Source organism: Fundulus heteroclitus, chromosome 1, assembly GCF_011125445.2.
Source record: "Fundulus heteroclitus isolate FHET01 chromosome 1, MU-UCD_Fhet_4.1, whole genome shotgun sequence".
Taxonomy (NCBI): domain Eukaryota; kingdom Metazoa; phylum Chordata; class Actinopteri; order Cyprinodontiformes; family Fundulidae; genus Fundulus; species Fundulus heteroclitus.
The window spans coordinates 14,110,719-14,130,245 of NC_046361.1; the positions used below are offsets into that span (position 1 = coordinate 14,110,719).

The window sequence follows — 19,527 nt, forward strand, 5'->3', positions numbered from 1 at the left end:
AATTTGATAGATAAGTTAGTCTTATTATAAAATTCTCACCACATGAAAGAGAAACTGTTTAGAAGAGTTTTTTTTAAAGCACTCTATTAATTTGTGGTTATAAATGACCTTTAACAGTTTGCTAGTCCCCACCTGGTTTCTCTGCACATTTAGTATGCAACCAGATTATCCCTGTAAATGTAACAGTGGGTTTTAGGTTTTACTGCAGCTAAATGAGCAGCTAAAAGGAAGCAGCAGAGAATAAATAATCAACTGTGGGCCCGTTAACTCTGTCTAAATTCAGCTACATGACAAAATGTGACGTAGAAAACAAACCATTAGCTTCTAAGGAGGTATAGAAAGGAGGCACAGAAAGTGTTATACGGATCGTTTAAGCCAGTGAAAAACACAAGCAGCTCTGTAGAAAACCATGACGCCAGCAGCGGTTAGATTGGTGTTAATTTCTCTACGTCTCTCCAAGGGGTGCTGAGCTGTTTGAGGCCAAAGTGAAGAAGCTGGTCGCAGCCAGACTGGAGATGGAGCAGAAATCTGTCGAGGCACTCAAGAGACAGTAAGGCGGAGCAGGAGTCTTTCATTCAGTTAATGGAGCCGGTTTAGGATGATGACGGGCTTATTTCCCCTCTCCTTCCATTTTTATCCTGTCTTGTCAGAGTAAACAGGGAGAATAAACCTTCACCCGCTCTCTTTGCAGGATGGAGAAGATCAAATCCAAACAGAAGACTCCTCCCGCTGCCTCGGACAAGGCCGAACCCCCAGCAGATCAGCAGCAGGCCACGCTGGGTACTGCATTTCTAGACACTTTCTATGTTCATGTGAGCCACTAAAAATAATTCTTGGTAAGAAATACCAAGAAGATTAGATATCCGTGTCAACACAGGGACAAAGTCTACTGGTAATATCTAATTTGTTACCCAGTATAGAGTCGCCTTGAAATAATTATTCCTGTTAGATGATTTGTAGCTGAATTCAACTGTATTCAAACAGAAATGGTAAAAGGTTATACGTCTGCAGCATGTCAAAGCAAAATCCTAAATACCAGAGTTTAATAACAGAACCTAGAACGAGACTGACTGCTTTAAATTATGTGACTATTTCCACAACTCAGTCCAGTCGCGTATACAAAAGCACCAAGATCCAAGAGTTGTGACATTTTCAGCGCCTCTGGAGGGTTACTAATGATTAAAATCAGGTGTCTCATTACATTGTGTTGTGACTAAGCCTTTCAGTCTTTACCTCTGCTGGTGGCTTTAAACCAAATGACCAGAGTGAACTGTTTCTTTGCAGATGATGAGGAGAAGGCAAAGAGAGATGCAGGAAAGTGGTGGAAGCCTTGGGTCTCTCAGCCTGGAGGTGAGCGGCAAAATCACACGACGAAACTCAGAGGGGCAAAGGAAGTCCTCCAAAAACAACCAAGGGCATTTTGAGATGATAAAGTATTGATGTTCTCCCCGTTCAGAAGGCAGCCAGCGCCAGAGTACTGTACACTGTTTCACAGTTTGTGACGTTACAACTACAAACCTGAGCGACATTTTAGTAAATGTAAAGTATTTCTTGTGAGTTTTCATGTGACGGGGCCTACACTATTTAGTGCATAATTGATAAGTGGAAGGAAAAGGGTGTAATTGATATCTATAAATAAAAATCTAAAAAGTTTGGCAAACGTTTATATTCAGCAACCTTTGCTGCTACTGAAGTAAATCTAGTGCAACCATACACCTTCAGAAGGCAGCTAATTGATAAATGGATTAAATCAAAGGCAGGCAGTCTGATCTAAGCCTCTTTTGTGGTTGCCAAGATCTGGATGACTGAGAATTTGCACAGGTAAATAAGAAGATTTTAGGGGTGTAAATCACCAACTTTGTCACGATACGATGTTATATCAATATGTCTGGACAATACGATATTTGCCGATACAGTAAAGTCTGTTACGATTTTCGATTGATATAACCTGATATTATTTGGCCATCTAACACAATTATTTACTTCGATATTAACTCACAAAAAAATGTATATGGTTTGATCATTTTATTTCTACGCTCTTACAGGTATCAGACATTTAAATCCGAAGCAGCGATTTTCTAATAATAATAATAGGTCGCTTGTTCACTATAGTCTCATGCTTGAATTTCACAATAAAGGCGTATCTTAAAAAAAAAAACCCGATATGGATTGATATATTTAGTTTGCATCGATGTAACTTGATCATTAATCATTTAATCGATGTATCGATGTGGCTTGATGTATTGTAACATAGAAAACTGGCCTTTACTGATGAGCGGCAAGCAGAAACATGTGTTGCACTGGGTCTCATCTAGTCCAGCGCTTTGCCTGGCTAGATGAGATCAAAATCCAACTTTCTGGCCCACATTCAAAACGTTATTTTGGGGTTGAAAACGTTGCACATCACCCTGCAGACACCCCATTCCCAAAGAGACTCATGCTTTTCCTCTGCAGGAAGAAAGGAAGCTGGTCAGAGGCTACAAAAGTATCCATTTTCTTCCACTTCATAATAATCTACTATTTATATTGGTATTTCACATAAAAAAACTATAAAATAAATAAAAATACATGAAGTGAGTGGTTGTAATGTGACAAAATGTTTAAAAATATCAAGGACATGAATACTTTGTCAAGAAACCGTAAAACTCCTACTCCAACATTTTTACTTCCCTACTGCTATCACATAGTTAGTCATAGCCATCGAGTCCTGCTATAAAACATAAAACGTGACAATAATACATAATGTTCTGTTTATTTTCTGACTGAGTTGTTGGAGCAGAGCAACTTTTTAGTCCGGTTGCATCTCTCAGAGGCTCTTTGCCTGCACAATGACAGTCTTGACCTTGGTATTTCCCACAGTGGAAAACAACTGTGGCTACCACCTGTTTGAGAGCGACAGCGAGGAAGAGGAGGAAGAAGTTGCAGACACGAAAGAGGAAGAGGAACCACCGAAGAAGAAATCAGCTCTTCAGGTGAGCTGAGGCAAAAAAAAAACAGCAAGCGGATAAATTAAAAAAATACACTAAGTATTTGGTTTTCCAGAAAAGTATTTTTCTTCTTAAATCAGTGACCTACATGTTTATGTTCCAGTGGGCATATAATGCCTGGACCACCAGCTCCAAATCAGCTCTGAAGGACCTAAAGAATGAAAAGAAAAGCATAAAGAAGGAGGAGAAGAAGAGGGCAAAGACAGAACTGCGGAAGCAGCAGGGTGAGACAAAAACCATTAAAGCACCGGAGTCATCAGTCACCAAAAGGGTTAAAAATAAAGGAAACGATGCAAACTGTATTTTAGGCATTGACAGAGCCGATTCCAGTGAAGATGAACTGGATGAAAGTGCTGTGGAGGAGGAGGGACAGGAGGACCGAGGTAAGCATACCTGCGAGAGGAGGTCCCTTATTAGACTGGAATAGGTAGTTATGACGCTGAAGCGTGTCTGCGTCCTGTTTGTGTCCTGCAGAGAACATCCTGCAGCGCATCCTGAGCACGCTGAAGTTCACCTGGGTGTTTCTGCAGTCCCTCACTGACGATCTGACGGATGGTCTGAACGCCTTCTGCAAAGACAGCCTGGACATCTCCAAGGTGCTGAGATTAGAGCGCGCATTACTCAACCAGCAGCAAAAGAAGGTGAGACGACAAGACACAAACCCGATTACTGTAAAGTGAAAAAAACTTTTCTTTACACCTCTAAACCCGGCGCTGTAGAACCGAGGAAGCAGTTCCTCGGAGATGCACGGGTGACTGTCATTATTTTTACAACTTTACCTATTCTGGCTGGTAGCTCACAGCAGCAATGTCCATTTCAAGAAATATGCAGAATATGCAGAAACAAAACACTAGACAGTCAAAAAGCAAGAAGGGATACCAAAACCTGCAGCATAAATAGGAGTTGAAGAGGTGAAGACTGACATACTGATGTGCTCAGAGAGGAGGAGCAGAAAAGGAGAGCTGTTGTCTGAGTGCAGTAGCTTGGAGACCTGACAAACCGGCACTCTACGGAGGGATTTAAAAGCACACTGTTGCGAGCCCAGACTGTAAGTCGTGGATTTCTCTAGGTAGAAAGGAGCAACATCCAGGCAGCATTCAGATAGATGATGTCATTTCAGATCCAGTCATAAGCGGTTTTGTTGCCCTGATGCTAGCACTCCCAACATCTGGTTCATTACAGTAACCCTCTTATAATTAGCCAGCCCTGTAGTGATTGTGTACGGCGGATTTTTCCACAAACAACTGGTCTTTTCCTCATTCTTGAAGATTCAACTCCACTATGATAAGATGTCAATACATTATTTTGAGGAAACTGGTTCTTCTCTGCTCAATCTCTGTGGTGGGAAACATTAGACAATGAGATAAATGACTCATTGCTGCTGCTGATCTTTGGAGAAAGCAGGTATTGATTTATCTGATAAGGTCATCAGTGGACATTTGGTGATGTTTTTACTGAGGACCTATAAAAGTGAAAACCACAGTAAAAACAATGCATTTTGTTACCTAATATATGAAATGCTCTCAACCAGCATCCAGAGTCGCCCTGATGGTCAGCCTTCTGACTGAACTGTTTGTGTTTTCATCCCAAAGCCTTGGATCATTTCAGAATCAGAATGAGCTTTATTGCCAAATAGTATTTTACCCGTACGAGAAATTTGCTTCGGTGGTTAGATGCTACACAGAGACAAATGTACAGTCGACATAATTAGATGTAGAAATATATAATATGGAATAAATAAAAGAAATGCAAGTTCTATAAGAATAATAGAAGAATAGATAAGAATGAAACATCTGTTTGCAGTAAAATAACTTCCCTTGAACTAGAACAAAATAGAACTCGTCCAGAGGACCTACTCAGTTTCTTTTTTTTTTTTTTGGTATTTTTCTACCTGAATTATTTACATTTATATCAGGACATTCCCTTGAACAGTTTTATGAACCTGGAGGAAAACCCGTTTCCATCAGAGAAAGTGTTTGTGTGGGTCATCCATCTACTTTATAAAGCATTCATGTTCCCTGTAAAGGTGATCTTACAGTAAGTAAGCGGAGTGCTCACCCAGAGTGCTCTTTTTTTTCTGCATTGCCAGTAAGCAGCTCTACATGAATTCAACATTTACTCATTAGAAAGCTGTTTATGTCAAGCACAAAATCTGTCTTTTGTTTATATTGATTCCAAATGATGCAGCATATTCTACGACATCATCCGAACGTGGACATGCATGTCTGTTTTCAAGGCCACGGCTTGAATGTTCTTCTTTCTTTTTTCGTCAGAAAAGTGCACTAGGAAATTAATTATCTGCTTTATAAACAATGCTAAGGACCATTTTTAGTCAATTGTGTTCCATAAAAGAAAAAAATTAATTTTCTGGCCTCAAAATATGTTGATATCTGACCTCAGCTCCAGTTTCTGCTAGCTTAGCCATAGTAATGTGTCTTTGAGTGTTTCTGTGTCTCTGCAGGGAAAAGAAGTGAGTCAGGAGAGCGTGAAACAGTTTTATGAAACCTGGATATCCCGTCAAAACACCTTGTCATCAGAAGAAGGTCTGGACGCTCTGTCTCCTCCTCTCACCCCACCTGCCGCCCCCTCCTCACATCACGTCTACGTAAAGCTTAAAAACCAAGCCTCCAAAATTTCTTGGGGCAGCAGCTTTTCCAGGTAGACTTCTGGACACACACTCTCCATTTTATATCCGTACTTCTCTTGTATTCGCCTATTGGCAAACACGCGCAAAAAAATGCAGCAAACTCAGCCGACTGGCACACCATCTAATCCCACTTGGTCCTGGTCGTCTTCAGCTGCATGACAGATGAGACGATGCTGGGCTCCCGACAGCCGACGCAGGAGGAGCTGGATGAGCCTCCCGTCGTCCTGACAGCTTCCCAGCTCCGACGGAGACTGATGAAGGAGGCCAGCATCGACCAGAGCTCCTTTGAGACTGAAGATCTTCCGCAGAGGTGAAGAAACGGGGGTTTTCAGACAGAAACGCATTTCTGTCAAGTTCAATTCAAATTAAAATTGTATCCCAAAAAACAAAATAATCAGTGTTACAAACGGTGCAAGAGCATCTAAATTAAAGTGAGTACACAGTGATCCTTAAAACTTTGGCAACCATTTCACCTCTTGATTTAGCAGGCTTAAGCTTTTCCTTGCCAATATAATTTGATCTCTAAACGTATAGCAGCATATACAGCGATTGCATAAGAGTTTTAAAGCGTTGCTGCTGCAAACTAGGCAGCATTTCACACATGTGCCCAAAGCATCGCCACAAGGTAACCTTTAATAAAGCAAAACTCAATAAAAGGTCCGTATTTTTCAAGCAGCAGTTCATTTAAGCTTCTGTTATAAGTTCCTGCTGTGCCAACCTGCGCTGCTGTGCCAACATTAGCTCATAAGTAAACTGTAAATTCAGTTTCAGCAGTTAAGTCTTTCATTTCTTGGCTTGTCAATAACAGCAAAACAGGTCGCAACATCTTTAAGCATCCCCAGTTATAAATAAAAACAGATAACGGTAATGTGAAAGTCCAGTCGCAGGGTGTAGCATGGACAAAGGTTTCTGATTATCTCAGAAAGTTCTCCTAAATCAGGAATCTCCTGCTCTAACTGTATCCAGGTCTGGGCTCACACAGTGTCCTGCAAAGGTCGTCATACTGCTTGAACGTTTCACATTTTGTCACGTTGCAACAACAGATTTTAATGTATTTTATTGGGATTTTGGAGAAAAAACCGAGCAGCACATAATGGGAAAAGAGACTGAAACAAAATTTCATAGAATTTCTTACAAATATTCAATTCAATTAAACTTTATTTATATAGCGCCAAATCATGAAACATGTCATCTCAAGGCACTTTACAAAGTCAAGTTCAATCATATTATACGGATTGGGTCAGATTATACAGATTGGTCAAAAATGTCCTATATAAGGGAACCAGTTGATTGCATCAAAGTCCCGACAAGCAGCATTCACTCCTGGAGAAGCGTAGAGCTACAGGGAGAATCGTCTGCATTGTCCATGGCTTTGCAGCAATCCCTCATACTGAGCAAGCATGAAGCGACAGTGGGAAGAAAAACTCCCCATTAACGGGAAGGAAAAACCTCCGGCAGAACCGGGCTCAGTATGAACGGTCATCTGCCTCGACCGACTGGAGGTTCATAATGTCAAATGTGTTGTCTGTATTATTCTGCAGCTCCTTTATCCTGATATCCCTAAATTAAACCCCGCCGCTCTGATTCAGTACTTCTACTTTCTAGAACCAGCTTTTTGTGGAATTACCGCCTTTCAACAGTGTTTAGCTTTGAAGCTAAAGGTATATTATACATACTTTTGAAACATATTTATAAACAAAAGTCTGAAAAATGCAGCATGACATTTTTTTCTGTATACCTTCCTGAGTCAGTATTTTGTAGAACCATCTTTTTTATTGTAATTACACCTCGGTGGTTTGTCTCCATCTGCTTTGCACATCCAGAGCCTGAAACGTTAGTCCATTCTTCTTTGCATAGAGCTCAGGCTACGATGGATTTAGATCGGGACATTGGCTTGACTTTTCCTACAAATCAGTGAACTTCGAACCACTGTGGCTCAGGGTTTATGTTTGTCTTGTTGGACGAGGAACCTCCACCCCAGTCTTTTATTTAGGGTTTAAAAAGGGGGCTGAATAAAAATGCATGCCACAGGTTTCACGACATTTAGAACATTTCTTAGAAATGGAAAACTGATTTCCCATCCACCGAGCAGTAAAGCGCCACTTTGTGTTGTTTCTAACACAGAAAATCCCAGTAAAATGTCTCCAAATTTGAGAAAGCGACGTGAAAAAATCTGAAAATGCTCAAGGTGTTTAAAAAGACAAGAAATCTGATTTAATTGTTCAATGTGTGTCATACCCTGTTCCTTTTTTTGTTGATGCCTGATCAACAAATCAAAACCACTTTGTGTATTTATGCTTAATCACTCTAGTTATAAATTCACTTATGAAGGTTTGTGATACAACTGAACTTTTTTTTTTTTTGGTTGAGAAGCCTAATCGTACTCTTTATTTATTTTTATCAGAACTAACTATTATTCCTTATTGTGGCTTCATGCAAACAATAGAGATAGGGTCTCTGTTGAAATTGAAGTTTTTCTTTCTCTAAAAGCCAAGGAGATGATGACCACGAAGACCCAAAACAAGATGAGGACGTGGAGAAGGGTGCAGACATTAGTGGAAAATCTGATCAGGATGAAAAGGAAGAAGCAAAAGATGATCAACAATATGATCCAGAACTGGAGGCAGATGGTCTGGATGAAGAACTACAGCTGAGAGAGGAGAGTGAATACTCCGGATATGTGGAGTGCACCTCAGTGGACGACCAACAGAGCGATGAAGAAAAGGGTCTCGACTCCGCAGCGTCTCTTAGAGCTCTGACTCAGGAAACAAGGAACCTCACCGCCAGCGAGCTGCTGCTCAACAAGTCAGTAGACGCAATAGTCATTTATAACTAGAAATACAGGTTAAATCAAACAATCTGCTGGTCTGTTACATAAAGACCGCCTTTTTCTTGCATCTCTTTTTCCCGTCATACAGCATGTTTGAAAACGATGAGATCTCAGGCTCTGAGAAGTTTTTCAAGACGTTGCCGAGGCCAGTGAAGCTGCTTTTCGCTCTCTACAACACCATGGTGTCCAAGTCGGAGATGCTGTGCTACTTTGTCATCATCCTCAACCACATTGTGTCGGCCTCGTTTTTAACCCTCATCCTGCCCATTCTCATATTCCTCTGGGCCATGCTGTCCGTGCCGCGGCCGACCAAACGCTTCTGGATGACGGCTATAATCTACACGGAGGTAGGGCGACGCAGCTGCTGCAAACATCTTGTGTTTCTTCTGTGGACGGCATCGTTTTTGCTTCATGTTTTTCAATTAAAGATGTTGAGGAGTCCTGTCCCCTTGATGGCACGTTGTTGAACTTGGTTTTGTAGCAATAAATGAATTTGTTTTCTTCTAGATTAGCATACGGTGCCTTGCAAAAGCGTTTGAAATTTTTCACATTTTGTCACATTGCAAACATATGATGTATTTTATTGGGATCTCATGTGATCCACCGACACAGAGAACAAAAGTGGAAGGACAATGTCACGTTGCTTTTAATGACATTTGATTTATCTGAATAATGTTTCTGACAAATAACGCTCTGAGAAGTGCGGCATGCACTTATTTTCAAACCCTCTTAGTTAATACTTTCTTGAACTGCCTTTTGCTGCAGTTAAAGCTGCAGGATGTCAGGTTTATGTATTTTTTTTTCCAGCTGTGCATATCTAGAGACAGAAATGTTTGTCAATTCCTCTTTGCAAAAATAGCTCAAGCTAAGTTGAATGGAGTGCATCAGTGACCGTTCAAACCTCTACAACCAGAGCACCTTTTTTTTTCCACATTTCCTGTCTCCGCTACATAGCTCTGCAAGCAAAACGTCTTATGGGTTTTTTCGAGACAGGCACCTGTGAGGCCCGTTAAGCTAACGGCCCCTCACCCCTTCTCGTCTCACCCGGTCGAAGATTTGGCACAGAGAGAAAAAAGGCAGTGAATTCAGAGGCAAAAACAAAAGTTAAACATATATTTATTACAATTTGGAATTCCAAAGTGGGAGACACACGTTTATCACAGCATCGAATACCTTAAGTTCTCTGCCTGTGTCTGAAGCCTGTCTCAACACATACACGTTATCCCCCCCCTTTTAACACAGAAAGTCCAAGCGGGGCTGGACCTACATGAGACATTCAGTCTGCTGCACACATCTGTTTCTTAACCTTTGACTTTTGAATATAATCTATCTCCTAGCTTGGTTCCTGGGAGTTTGACTGCAACAACATACACCCTCATGCAAACATTTTAACAGTGTTATCACTTACAAGACTGTCATATGGCCTTGGTGCTTCCTGCTCCTGGTACCTATCTGAAGTTTGCATGCACCCTTTGTTTTCACACACATCCATTTCTTTAGGTTACTGGGTTAAAGTTAACATCTGTATTACTTTAAGCTACACTATTATATATATATATATATATGATTATATTTCCATAACAGTTTCTTTCTACAAGGGCTTTCTTCTTATCCCTCTTCAATAAAGGGCAGAATTGTGGAGTACATGTCTAATAGGTGTCTTGTTGAAACATTCTCGTATCAGAGCTGTGGATCTCTCTTGCTCCTCTGGAGGTCTTGGCTGCTTCCCTGATTGATGCTCTCCTTGTCCAGCCCCCAAGTTCAGGTAGACAGCCATGTTTTGGCAGATTTCCAGTTGTGCCATACTCTTGTCACCTTCAGACCGTTGGACTGAACGGTGATCTGTGAGATGATCAAAGCCTTGAATACTGTTTTAAACACCATGTTTGCTTTTCTCCCTGAGCTTTCTACATTGTTCCTTGGTCTCCACGATGCTGTAGGATCAGTAAACCTCTGAGGCCTTCCCAGAACAGCTCGATTTATACCGCACAGATGGACTCTGTTTACGTTATGGGTGAACAACATTTAAGCGTGTTGGAGTAATGAGGGTAAATGTAAATTCAATTTTATTTATATAGGGCCAATTCATAAAACATGTCATCCCAAGGGACTTTCCAAAATTAAATTGAATCAGATTATACAGATTGGTCAAAAGTTTCCTATATAAGGAAACCCAGCAGATTGCATCAAGTCTTTACAAGCAGCATTCACTCCTGGGGAACCGTAGAGCCACAGGGAGAGTCGTCTGCATTGTCCATGGCTTTGCAGCAATCCCTCATACTGAGCAAGCATGAAGCGACAGTGGAAAGAAAAATCACCCATTAACGGGAAGGAAAAACCTCCAGCAGAACCAGGTTCAGTATGAACGGTCATCTGCCTCGACCGACTGGAGGTTAGAGAAGACAGAGCAGAGACACAACAAGAGAGACAAAAAGCACAGAAGCACACATTGATCTAGTAATCTGTTCCACATTAGATGGTAATAGCGGGTGATCTGTCTTCTCTGGATGATGTCACAGTTAACAGAACGCCAGACCAGATGTACCTACTATGAAGAAAAGAGAGAGCAAAAAGTTAAAAGATGAAATAACAACAAACAATGCAAAACTGGAGAACAGTAGGAAAACTCAGCAGAGTGAGAAAAATAGGCCCTGATGTCCTCCAGTAGCCTAAGCCTATAGCAGCATAACTATAGAGATAGCTCAGGGTAACATGAGCCACTCTAACTACAAGCTTTGTCAAAAAGGAAAGTTTTAAGCTGTAATGATCAGAGGCAGGGGACCCAGAATTCAGCCAGACCAGCATAGGTTTGTTCAAAGGAAAGGCTCTTTAATAACAAAATCAAAAACAAACAGGGAAAAATCCAAAAGAGACCGTCGAACCAAAAGACGGTATAAAAATAGACGGACGAGCAGGGCAGGAACAGGCAGGAATGAATGGCTCAGGTTTCTGGAAAACAGGGGGTCAAAAATCCAAAAGCAAACCAACAAACAGAAATTTGCAGGAGGAGACTCACCGACATTCAACAAGACAACCTGGCACTGATGTCTGGTCTCAGCAGTTTATATGGAGGTGGAATCAGGTGAAGCCGGTGAAAGGTGATTGCAGCAGGGGTGGAGTTAGGCAGGTGTGCAGAGTGAGTAATTAGACCAGACATCAGTGCTGAGGCTCAAAACAAGAACAGATCAAAAATTCAAACTTAAACTAAGAGGCTTCTGAAGACATAACTAAAACAGTAAACAAGAATCTAAACAAGAATCCAGACAAGACAGAACTCAAAAACAGCCAGATAATAAAATACAGGAGAGAGAAGGAAAACCAAAACTAACATAAACCAGAACAGAACTCAGAATATTACATAAGCCTGGTCTGTTCTTTAATGGAAGATGATAGCCATCTTCCATTAGGCACTGCTTTGTGTTGCTCAATCAGATAAAATCCATTGAGGATTGTGGTTGTAATCTGACAAAGTGTGAAAAAGTTTAAACAATATGAATAATTTTTTATTTTTTTATTTTTTTTTTACAAGGCGCTGTTTTTAAATGGTGTCCCCCTGTTAGGACTTCTGTCTGTAATAGGCTGATAACCCACTTGGATTTCTCTCTTCTCTTTGCCCCAGCTTACAGTCGTAGTGAAGTACTTTTTCCAGTTTGGCTTCTTCCCCTGGACCACGTCCGCTTACAGAGGAATCAACGCAGACCGGCCCTTTGCCCTGCCAAACATCATCGGGGTGGAGAAGAAAGACGGCTACGTCCTCTTTGACCTCATCCAGCTGCTTGCTCTCTTCTTTCACCGATCTATTCTGAAGGTGAGCCTTTCGTTTTGTTTAAATAATCCACTCTAACGGCACCGATGCCAGAGAGGCCGTTCTCACGCTTCCCCCCCCCCCCCCCCCCTGGAAACCCAACAGTGCCACGGGTTGTGGGATAACAAGGAGGTCGAGATGCCCGACTTCTTCAAGAAGCTGAAGAAGAAAGTGGACAAGAAGAAGATGACAGGAGCGGATAAGATGGGGAGCAAAGAGAAACCTTCACGGCGGCTGAAGTTCCTCCCCTTCCAGGCCTCCACCACCTCCTTGTTCTGCAGAAGAAAGAAAAGCGACTCTGGTGATTCTGTCGGTGAGAAACGGTTGATGTGCTCGTTAGACAGCTGTCTTTTACCATTAAGAAGTATAGCATATAGAGTTTTTATTATTATTATTATTTTTTCCATTGGAGAGGTGAAGCCAAAGAAGCGCGCCAGCAGGAAGAAGGGAGGAGAGCGACGGACCGCCCCCTTGTCGAGGAAGCAGAGGATCAGACAGCATATCAGAGAGAGGATGCTGCAGGTCAAAACTGCCACCATTGAAGTGTGCGTTGTTTCTCTACTGGGCGTTTCATCAAGAGTTTCCACTTTGGTTACTGTTTCCAGCATCCGTTTAGTCTGGAGGTTTTAATCCTACTGAATTTAACACAAATATTTAGTGACCTGCTAAGAACGTTCACACATCTACATGATGCTGCAACGACTTGCCTAAAAACAATAAAGTGGGATTTTATTTTTGATGGACACACACAAAGTGACACATGATTGTGCAGCGTGAGGAAAATGGTGCACGGTTTTCCAATTTCTTCACAGATAGAAATCTGAAAAGTGTGGCGAGCTTTTGTATTCGTCCGCTTTTAATGTGACACCTGGACACAGTCGGCACCTGTGTCCCGGTTTACTCTCAGCACAAATCAGGCTGTTCTCTGTGAAGACATCAGGAGGTTTGTCGGAGAGCGCAAGTGAACAAATGCAGCAGACCGTTTTTGAAGTTCGCCGCCAGCGAAACACGCGGGGATGAGGATCACATACCACCAAAATTCAACTTCTCGGCCCGCTGCAACATGCCATGCATGGATGAAAGCTAACATGGGAGCTAACCCCATAGTGAAACTGTCATTGTCTAGGATGGTGAAGGAGCCAGGCACAGATGCAGATAAGTGGCAGAACTAATTTCATAAAGCTTTCAAAGAAACTACGCAAATGAACAAGTGTAGGAACTCAAAAGTCAGGAGAACGCAGGAGGGGAACTAGCACTGGACGAGGGGAAACAAGGCGTGCGTATATACAGGGTAGAGAAGAGTGAGGAGCCAGGAGAAAGTCATCTGAGAATATGGACAACAGGTGAGAGAAAAAGGGAGGCAGGGACCTGAGAGCGAATGATTGACAGGGACAGACTAGGGAGGAGACACAGGAAGAAATCTAACAATACAAAAAGTAACTAGCGGATTCTGCTAACTAAATCCACGAGGTGAAAACAAACAAACAAACACTTAAGGATCACGGTGCAGGCATGGTGATGGCAGAATCATGCTGCGGGGATGCATCTCTTCACCAGGGACAGGGGCGATCTCGGGAAGACGGACGGAGCTGAATACACCCGCCTGCTACACTTTTCAGGTTTTAATTTGTAAAATAGTTGAGAGCCATCTATCCTCTTCCTTCCGTTTCACAACCATGTGATACTCTGTGTCGGTCTGTAAACCCAGGTTTGTAGTCGTAACGAGACCAGGATGTGGGAACTCTTTAAATTTATCCTTACTCTTGCACAGCAGCGTAGAGGAGCAGAGAGAGGTGTGATGGGTGTGTGTGTCTCCTTCTCCGTCTGCGCAGAGCTCTTCACATCTATCTGCCCATAAGACAGTTTTTCTACGACATCATCCACCCCGATTACAGCCCTGTGTGTGACGTCTACGCCCTCATGTTTCTAATCGATGTCGTCAATTTCATCGTGACCATATATGGATACGGCGCCTTTGGGGTACGCATAAATGCCAGTGCAGCAGAAATCGCGGGCGTTACGAGGAATGCCGCAGTGTCTTTGTCTCCTCTTTAGAAATACTCTGCATCCGTGGACATCTCAGAGACTCTGTCAGAAGACCAGGTTCCTGAGGCCTTCCTGGCCATGCTGCTCATCCAGTTTGGCACCATGATCGTGGACCGTGCCCTGTACCTAAAGAAGTCTCTGCTGGGGAAATGTGTCTTCCAGGTTGTGCTGGTGTTCGGCATACACTTCTGGATGTTCTTCATCCTCCCTGGAGTCACAGAGAGGTCAGAGCGCATTCCTGAAGCCCACTCCTGCCACCGTTCCTTTGACCTGACTCTAGCCAGCTGTATGTCACTCCGCCTAGCTCCACTCACATCCATCTGGGACATCTCCCATAGAGAGTGATTTCTCCAACCAATTTTATTGTCCAGCCAATCAGGACGCAGGGCTGGAGTTTCATAGATGTGGCGTAGTGGAGACGCGACCGTGACGTGAGACTGTTTTGATAGCAATGGCGGCTCGTCGAGGAAGCAAGCGTTAACATTGATGCTGCTATTTCTTCCGTGTTGTCCAATCTACCTAATATTGTTTCATTAAAAGAACATCAGAGAACGCCTCTGAAGGCTTTTGTTGGTGGAAACCATGTTTTCGCCCTTCTCCCGACCGGATTTGGCAAGTTTTGTTTTCCGGGGCGCGTCCCTAACAGATGTGCCCATGGCGGAGCGGTTAGCATGAACCATGTTAGGAGGCCTTTAGTCCTCGATGCAGTTGACCCGGGATCGACTCCGACCCGCGGCGCTTTGCCGCCTGTCTTCCCCCCTCTTCCTGTCAGCTCACTGTCAATAAAACGCGTGCCACTAGAGCCGCAAACACATAAAAAAAAGTTTTGTTTTTTCCTGCATCGCTCTTATCAGCGTCACAGGTTGGCTTCGGTGTGAGTGGTTGAAATAGCACGTCGATAAAGATGGCAGACAAGTGGCTTATCCAATCATATGCAAGGATTTTTGTTAAGGCTCAGCCTTTTTAAAAAGGCAATTCCTTTGGAGAGGTCCCAGATAGATGTGAGTGAAGCTAGGCGGAGCGAGATGCGTCTGCCGGAGTCAGGTTAGCGTTCCTTTGCATGGATTTTAAATATTGTCATAATCGATCACTTCAGAGTTGTGAAAGCAGCTTGATGATGGGTGCAAAAACACTGTGGTCAAGGGACAGTCCATTAGGAACATTTAACTAAATATTAGAGGGGCGTGTGTGTATATTAGAGATTTTATGTATAATCCTAAATCTATGAGGACTAGAGGAAATCCACATTACATTCAAACTTGTGTGACAAATTCTCGTTTTGTTGAAGCTAGATAAAGTGTACATATAAAACTTTTTATCCAATAATTTAAACTGCTAAATAAATAAGACTTTCATGCCTATAATCACTGATTGCCAGGAGTGTTGATTTGATTTGTATCACTTTAAGAATTTATATGTCTGAGAAAGAGACAACTTTCAAAGCAGAGGAAAGAAGGCACTGGACTGACATAAATTGCACCTTTCATGAAACTCTGAGTCTGTTTTTCTGATCATAACAAACTCAGACACTGGTGGTGAAAAGGTGATTGATATTTCTGCTTATCTCTGTCTGCTGCAGGAGGTTCAACAGAAACCCGATTGCTCAGCTTTGGTATTTTGTGAAGTGCATCTACTTTGGCCTGTCTGCCTATCAGATCAAATGTGGCTACCCAAACCGCATCCTGGGCAACTTCCTTACCAAGAACTACAACTACCTCAACCTCTTCCTCTTTCAAGGGTACAATTTCCTTCAGCAGTCGCATTACCTCAAACAAAAAATAGAAACACAGCATCTTCCTATTCCTGCATTCATACACCTATTTTTGTTCTTCTTCTCTTAACCTTCATTGTCCGACACTTTTCCTTGCAGCTTCCGGATGGTCCCTTTCCTCACTGAGCTGAGGGCCGTGATGGACTGGGTCTGGACCGACACCACTCTGTCCCTCTCCAGCTGGATTTGCGTTGAAGATATCTATGCTAACATATTTATCCTCAAATGCTGGAGAGAGTCTGAAAAAGTAAGAGAGTAAAATGTAAAACAACTCCCATCACAATTATGCTGTACTTTTTCTTTTTTTTTTAGCTTTACCACATGAATCCCAGTAAAGTACATGGAGGGTTGTCTTTATTAGATTACAAAATGTGGAAAAGTTCATTTCAGGCACCACATAGATCGCAGTTTCTATGGTAGGACTAATTTAAACTTATATCATGTTGTGATTGAAGGTGCATTAAGCAATTAGAATGATTAAATGCCATTTGTCTCTTTTAACAAATATCAAATACCTCTTAGTTAATTAAATAAAATGTGAAGGGCCTTTTTTTTTTTGCTTCATTAGCTTATGTAGGATGAGCTAAACGGCTGTACACATTTTTCCAGAAATATCCGCACCCTCCAGGGCAGAAGAAGAAGAAGGTGGTAAAATACGGCATGGGAGGCTTCATCATCTTCGCCCTGATCAGCATCATCTGGTTCCCGCTCCTCTTCATGTCTCTGGTCCAGTCGGCGGTCGGGGTGACCAATCAGCCGGTGGACGTCTCCATCCAGCTCAGCATCGCCGGATACGAGGTCAGCTCTGCCTGCTGGTTTGCACATCCTGTGCGTGTTCATGTGTCGGCGGGTAAACGTCTCTCTCTGTCTGCTGTGCTTTTCTGCAGCCTCTGTTCTCCATGAGCGCCCAGGAGCAGAACCTGGTGGCGTACACCGACGCTGGATTCAACCGCCTCACGAAAGTTTATGCGACTCATCCGGTGAGAAACGTTGATTTAAGTCCGCTGCAGCAGAGGCATACTCTGCACAGCAGTGGGAAATTATCACCAATATACAAGCAGCACAGCTGATTTATTTTGGATAAACATTAAAAAAATATATTACTTTAAAAGACAAAATCTTATATTCACATTTCTGAAAACTATTACTATACTTCCTGACATATCTACTGTTTATTTAAATGTGCACTTTAAAAAAGTTACCTTGTTTGAGATGAAAATAGATAAAATAGCACATATCCAACCGACTTGGATGTGGTCTTGAGTTGAAAAGCGGCCGATTTGTATTTTAAAATAAAAATCAGACGTGTCGATCGTCAGAGTTTAGTGGCGACGTTTCTCAAAAGCCACGGTAAGCCCTGACTCTGTTCCCTCTCGGTGTGACTTCCAGGGTGCCATGCAGTTCCTGATGAACTACGAAGCAGAGGACATTGTTGTTGCCAAAATCAAGAGCGACGCCAGTCTGCTTTGGACCATCAGCCCAGCCAGCCGAGCCGCAATGATCGAGGAGCTGAGCAACTCCTCTCACATATACATGACGCTACGCTGGACGCTGCTCAGGTCAGACTGTATTCTCCACTGTCTGTACCCCACCATTACAGAAAGCAGAGCCATTCCATGCCATTTGTTCATGTCCTGTATAGGCCGGGTTATAAGTATGGCACCGTGGCACTTTGGAGGGGTAGACAACTGGATTTGTTTCTTATCTGAACCCCTGTTTCAGCTTCAGATGCGCTCATGTGATGTGCTCTCCTCCACCTCAGGAATGCATCCATATCCATGAATGTGGAGGCGGTGGGAGAACACACCGTGAAGTTTGACGACAGGGCCATGAGGGATGGGATCGTCCAAATGCTCAAAGGCAACAGCGACAAAGCAGTGTGAGTCCCTCTGAACGCACAACCAGCTGGACTTCGCCTGCTTTTACTGTCTTTCAGTGGCACTGCTAACTTTGTAAGCCTGGGGTCCTCTTTATCCTCACTCTTTGACTTTGCTGAAGATTAAGCAGTAGAACCAGTAAAATGTCTCTAGCTGTGGTTTTCGGTGTTTCAACTTGCTGGATGGTCTGCAAACCGGTCACAGCCAGTAGGGATAATTTATGCGAGGCAGGGTACCGCATGACATCATAACGCATTATGCCAACTCATCTTCTGCAAATATAATATTCTACAATATAATAAAAGGAGTTGTGTGAGTGATACAGCCATACAGAGGCAGTTCAGGTGACTCAAAGAGATTAAAACTAACTTATTTCGCAACAGACTTGGTGTTTATGTGTGTGTTCTGTCCTGCAGGATGATTCCTTCTCTTCTGCCAAAATACATCCGGGGTCCCAAAGGACAAGAATCCAAAATGGCAACCAGGATGTCAGTAGGTAAGCAGCTGTAGACTGGTAGGGGCACAGTTCCTTTCTGAGTGCTGGAAAAAGGTTGGGCGCGTTATGCAAACCGAGAACTCGAGTATCTCCTCCTCCCGTGTCCTCAGGGGACCACAGGGGCCTTTCCTTCTTCAGGCCCATGTCCATCAAGCTTCAGCAGGTCAACGGGACGACAGACAAAGAGGCGGACCAGTGGTGGGTGGTAGAGGAGTGCCCCTCGGTTCTCGCCTCCCCCGAACAAAAATGCCACAGCATCGAGATTGTGGTGTTCAACGACAAAGTCAGCCCTTCAAGCCTGGGCTTTCTGGCCGGACACGGGTAGGTAGCATAAAAATGTGGGACTTTAAAATGCACTTAAACTTTTGCCATGATTTGCTGAGATATAAGAATATGCTGGACAATCATGCTGGGGGTCTCTGATGCCTTAGAATAAGATTGCACACAGTCAGTGATATAAGCTGTCTACTGGTCAATATTTGTATTATCATATATATATATATATATATATATATATATATATATATATATATATATATATATATATATATATATATATATATATATTAGGGCTGGACAATAATTCAATAATGACATATATCGATCAATAGATCAAAACAGGGGTCAATAAAAAGGTCAATAAAAGAACAGTGCAATATAGCCTATCGTGTATGTTAATAATACAATCATTACATCCTCCCAACCAATCACAGACCCAGAAAAGCTTCATCAGCCTTCAGAGAATTCAAAGAGCATGTGCTCTTTCTTTCTTTTTTAACTCTTTCTTTCTTTTAGCCACAAAAAGTTGGATGAATAAAGGGTTGCGTTTGAATCCATTTATCTATAAATAGGTCATTAAGCAACAGCATAAAATGGCCAGGGCTGCACTTAAAATGTATATTTTGAATTTTTTTTATAATTATCGATATCGATCAATATGATTTCTATTTTATCGATATGCTTTTATTCTATATCGTCCAGCTCCAAAACACATATATATATATATATATATATATATATATATATATATATATATATATATATATATATATATATGTGTGTGTGTGT

At 42.3% G+C, this 19,527-nt stretch overlaps 1 protein-coding gene across 1 annotated transcript in view; it reads left to right on the top strand.

Annotated features, from left to right (window-relative positions):
* The window catches only part of si:dkey-11f4.7 (piezo-type mechanosensitive ion channel component 2), a 59,553-nt gene that overhangs the window by 38,208 nt on the left and 1,818 nt on the right, over positions 1 to 19,527 (top strand). Inside the window, exons 32-55 of the mRNA XM_036135760.1 lie at positions 461 to 550; positions 692 to 780; positions 1,285 to 1,350; positions 2,860 to 2,972; positions 3,091 to 3,211; positions 3,296 to 3,370; positions 3,462 to 3,628; positions 5,449 to 5,645; positions 5,786 to 5,944; positions 8,125 to 8,439; positions 8,553 to 8,811; positions 12,084 to 12,272; positions 12,375 to 12,582; positions 12,682 to 12,814; positions 14,102 to 14,249; positions 14,325 to 14,539; positions 15,895 to 16,053; positions 16,186 to 16,333; positions 16,696 to 16,884; positions 16,974 to 17,066; positions 17,476 to 17,645; positions 17,849 to 17,965; positions 18,380 to 18,459; positions 18,570 to 18,780. Of these exons, the coding sequence (XP_035991653.1) occupies positions 461 to 550; positions 692 to 780; positions 1,285 to 1,350; positions 2,860 to 2,972; positions 3,091 to 3,211; positions 3,296 to 3,370; positions 3,462 to 3,628; positions 5,449 to 5,645; positions 5,786 to 5,944; positions 8,125 to 8,439; positions 8,553 to 8,811; positions 12,084 to 12,272; positions 12,375 to 12,582; positions 12,682 to 12,814; positions 14,102 to 14,249; positions 14,325 to 14,539; positions 15,895 to 16,053; positions 16,186 to 16,333; positions 16,696 to 16,884; positions 16,974 to 17,066; positions 17,476 to 17,645; positions 17,849 to 17,965; positions 18,380 to 18,459; positions 18,570 to 18,780 (3,711 nt within the window). The remainder of the gene's footprint in view (positions 1 to 460; positions 551 to 691; positions 781 to 1,284; positions 1,351 to 2,859; positions 2,973 to 3,090; positions 3,212 to 3,295; positions 3,371 to 3,461; positions 3,629 to 5,448; positions 5,646 to 5,785; positions 5,945 to 8,124; positions 8,440 to 8,552; positions 8,812 to 12,083; positions 12,273 to 12,374; positions 12,583 to 12,681; positions 12,815 to 14,101; positions 14,250 to 14,324; positions 14,540 to 15,894; positions 16,054 to 16,185; positions 16,334 to 16,695; positions 16,885 to 16,973; positions 17,067 to 17,475; positions 17,646 to 17,848; positions 17,966 to 18,379; positions 18,460 to 18,569; positions 18,781 to 19,527) is intronic.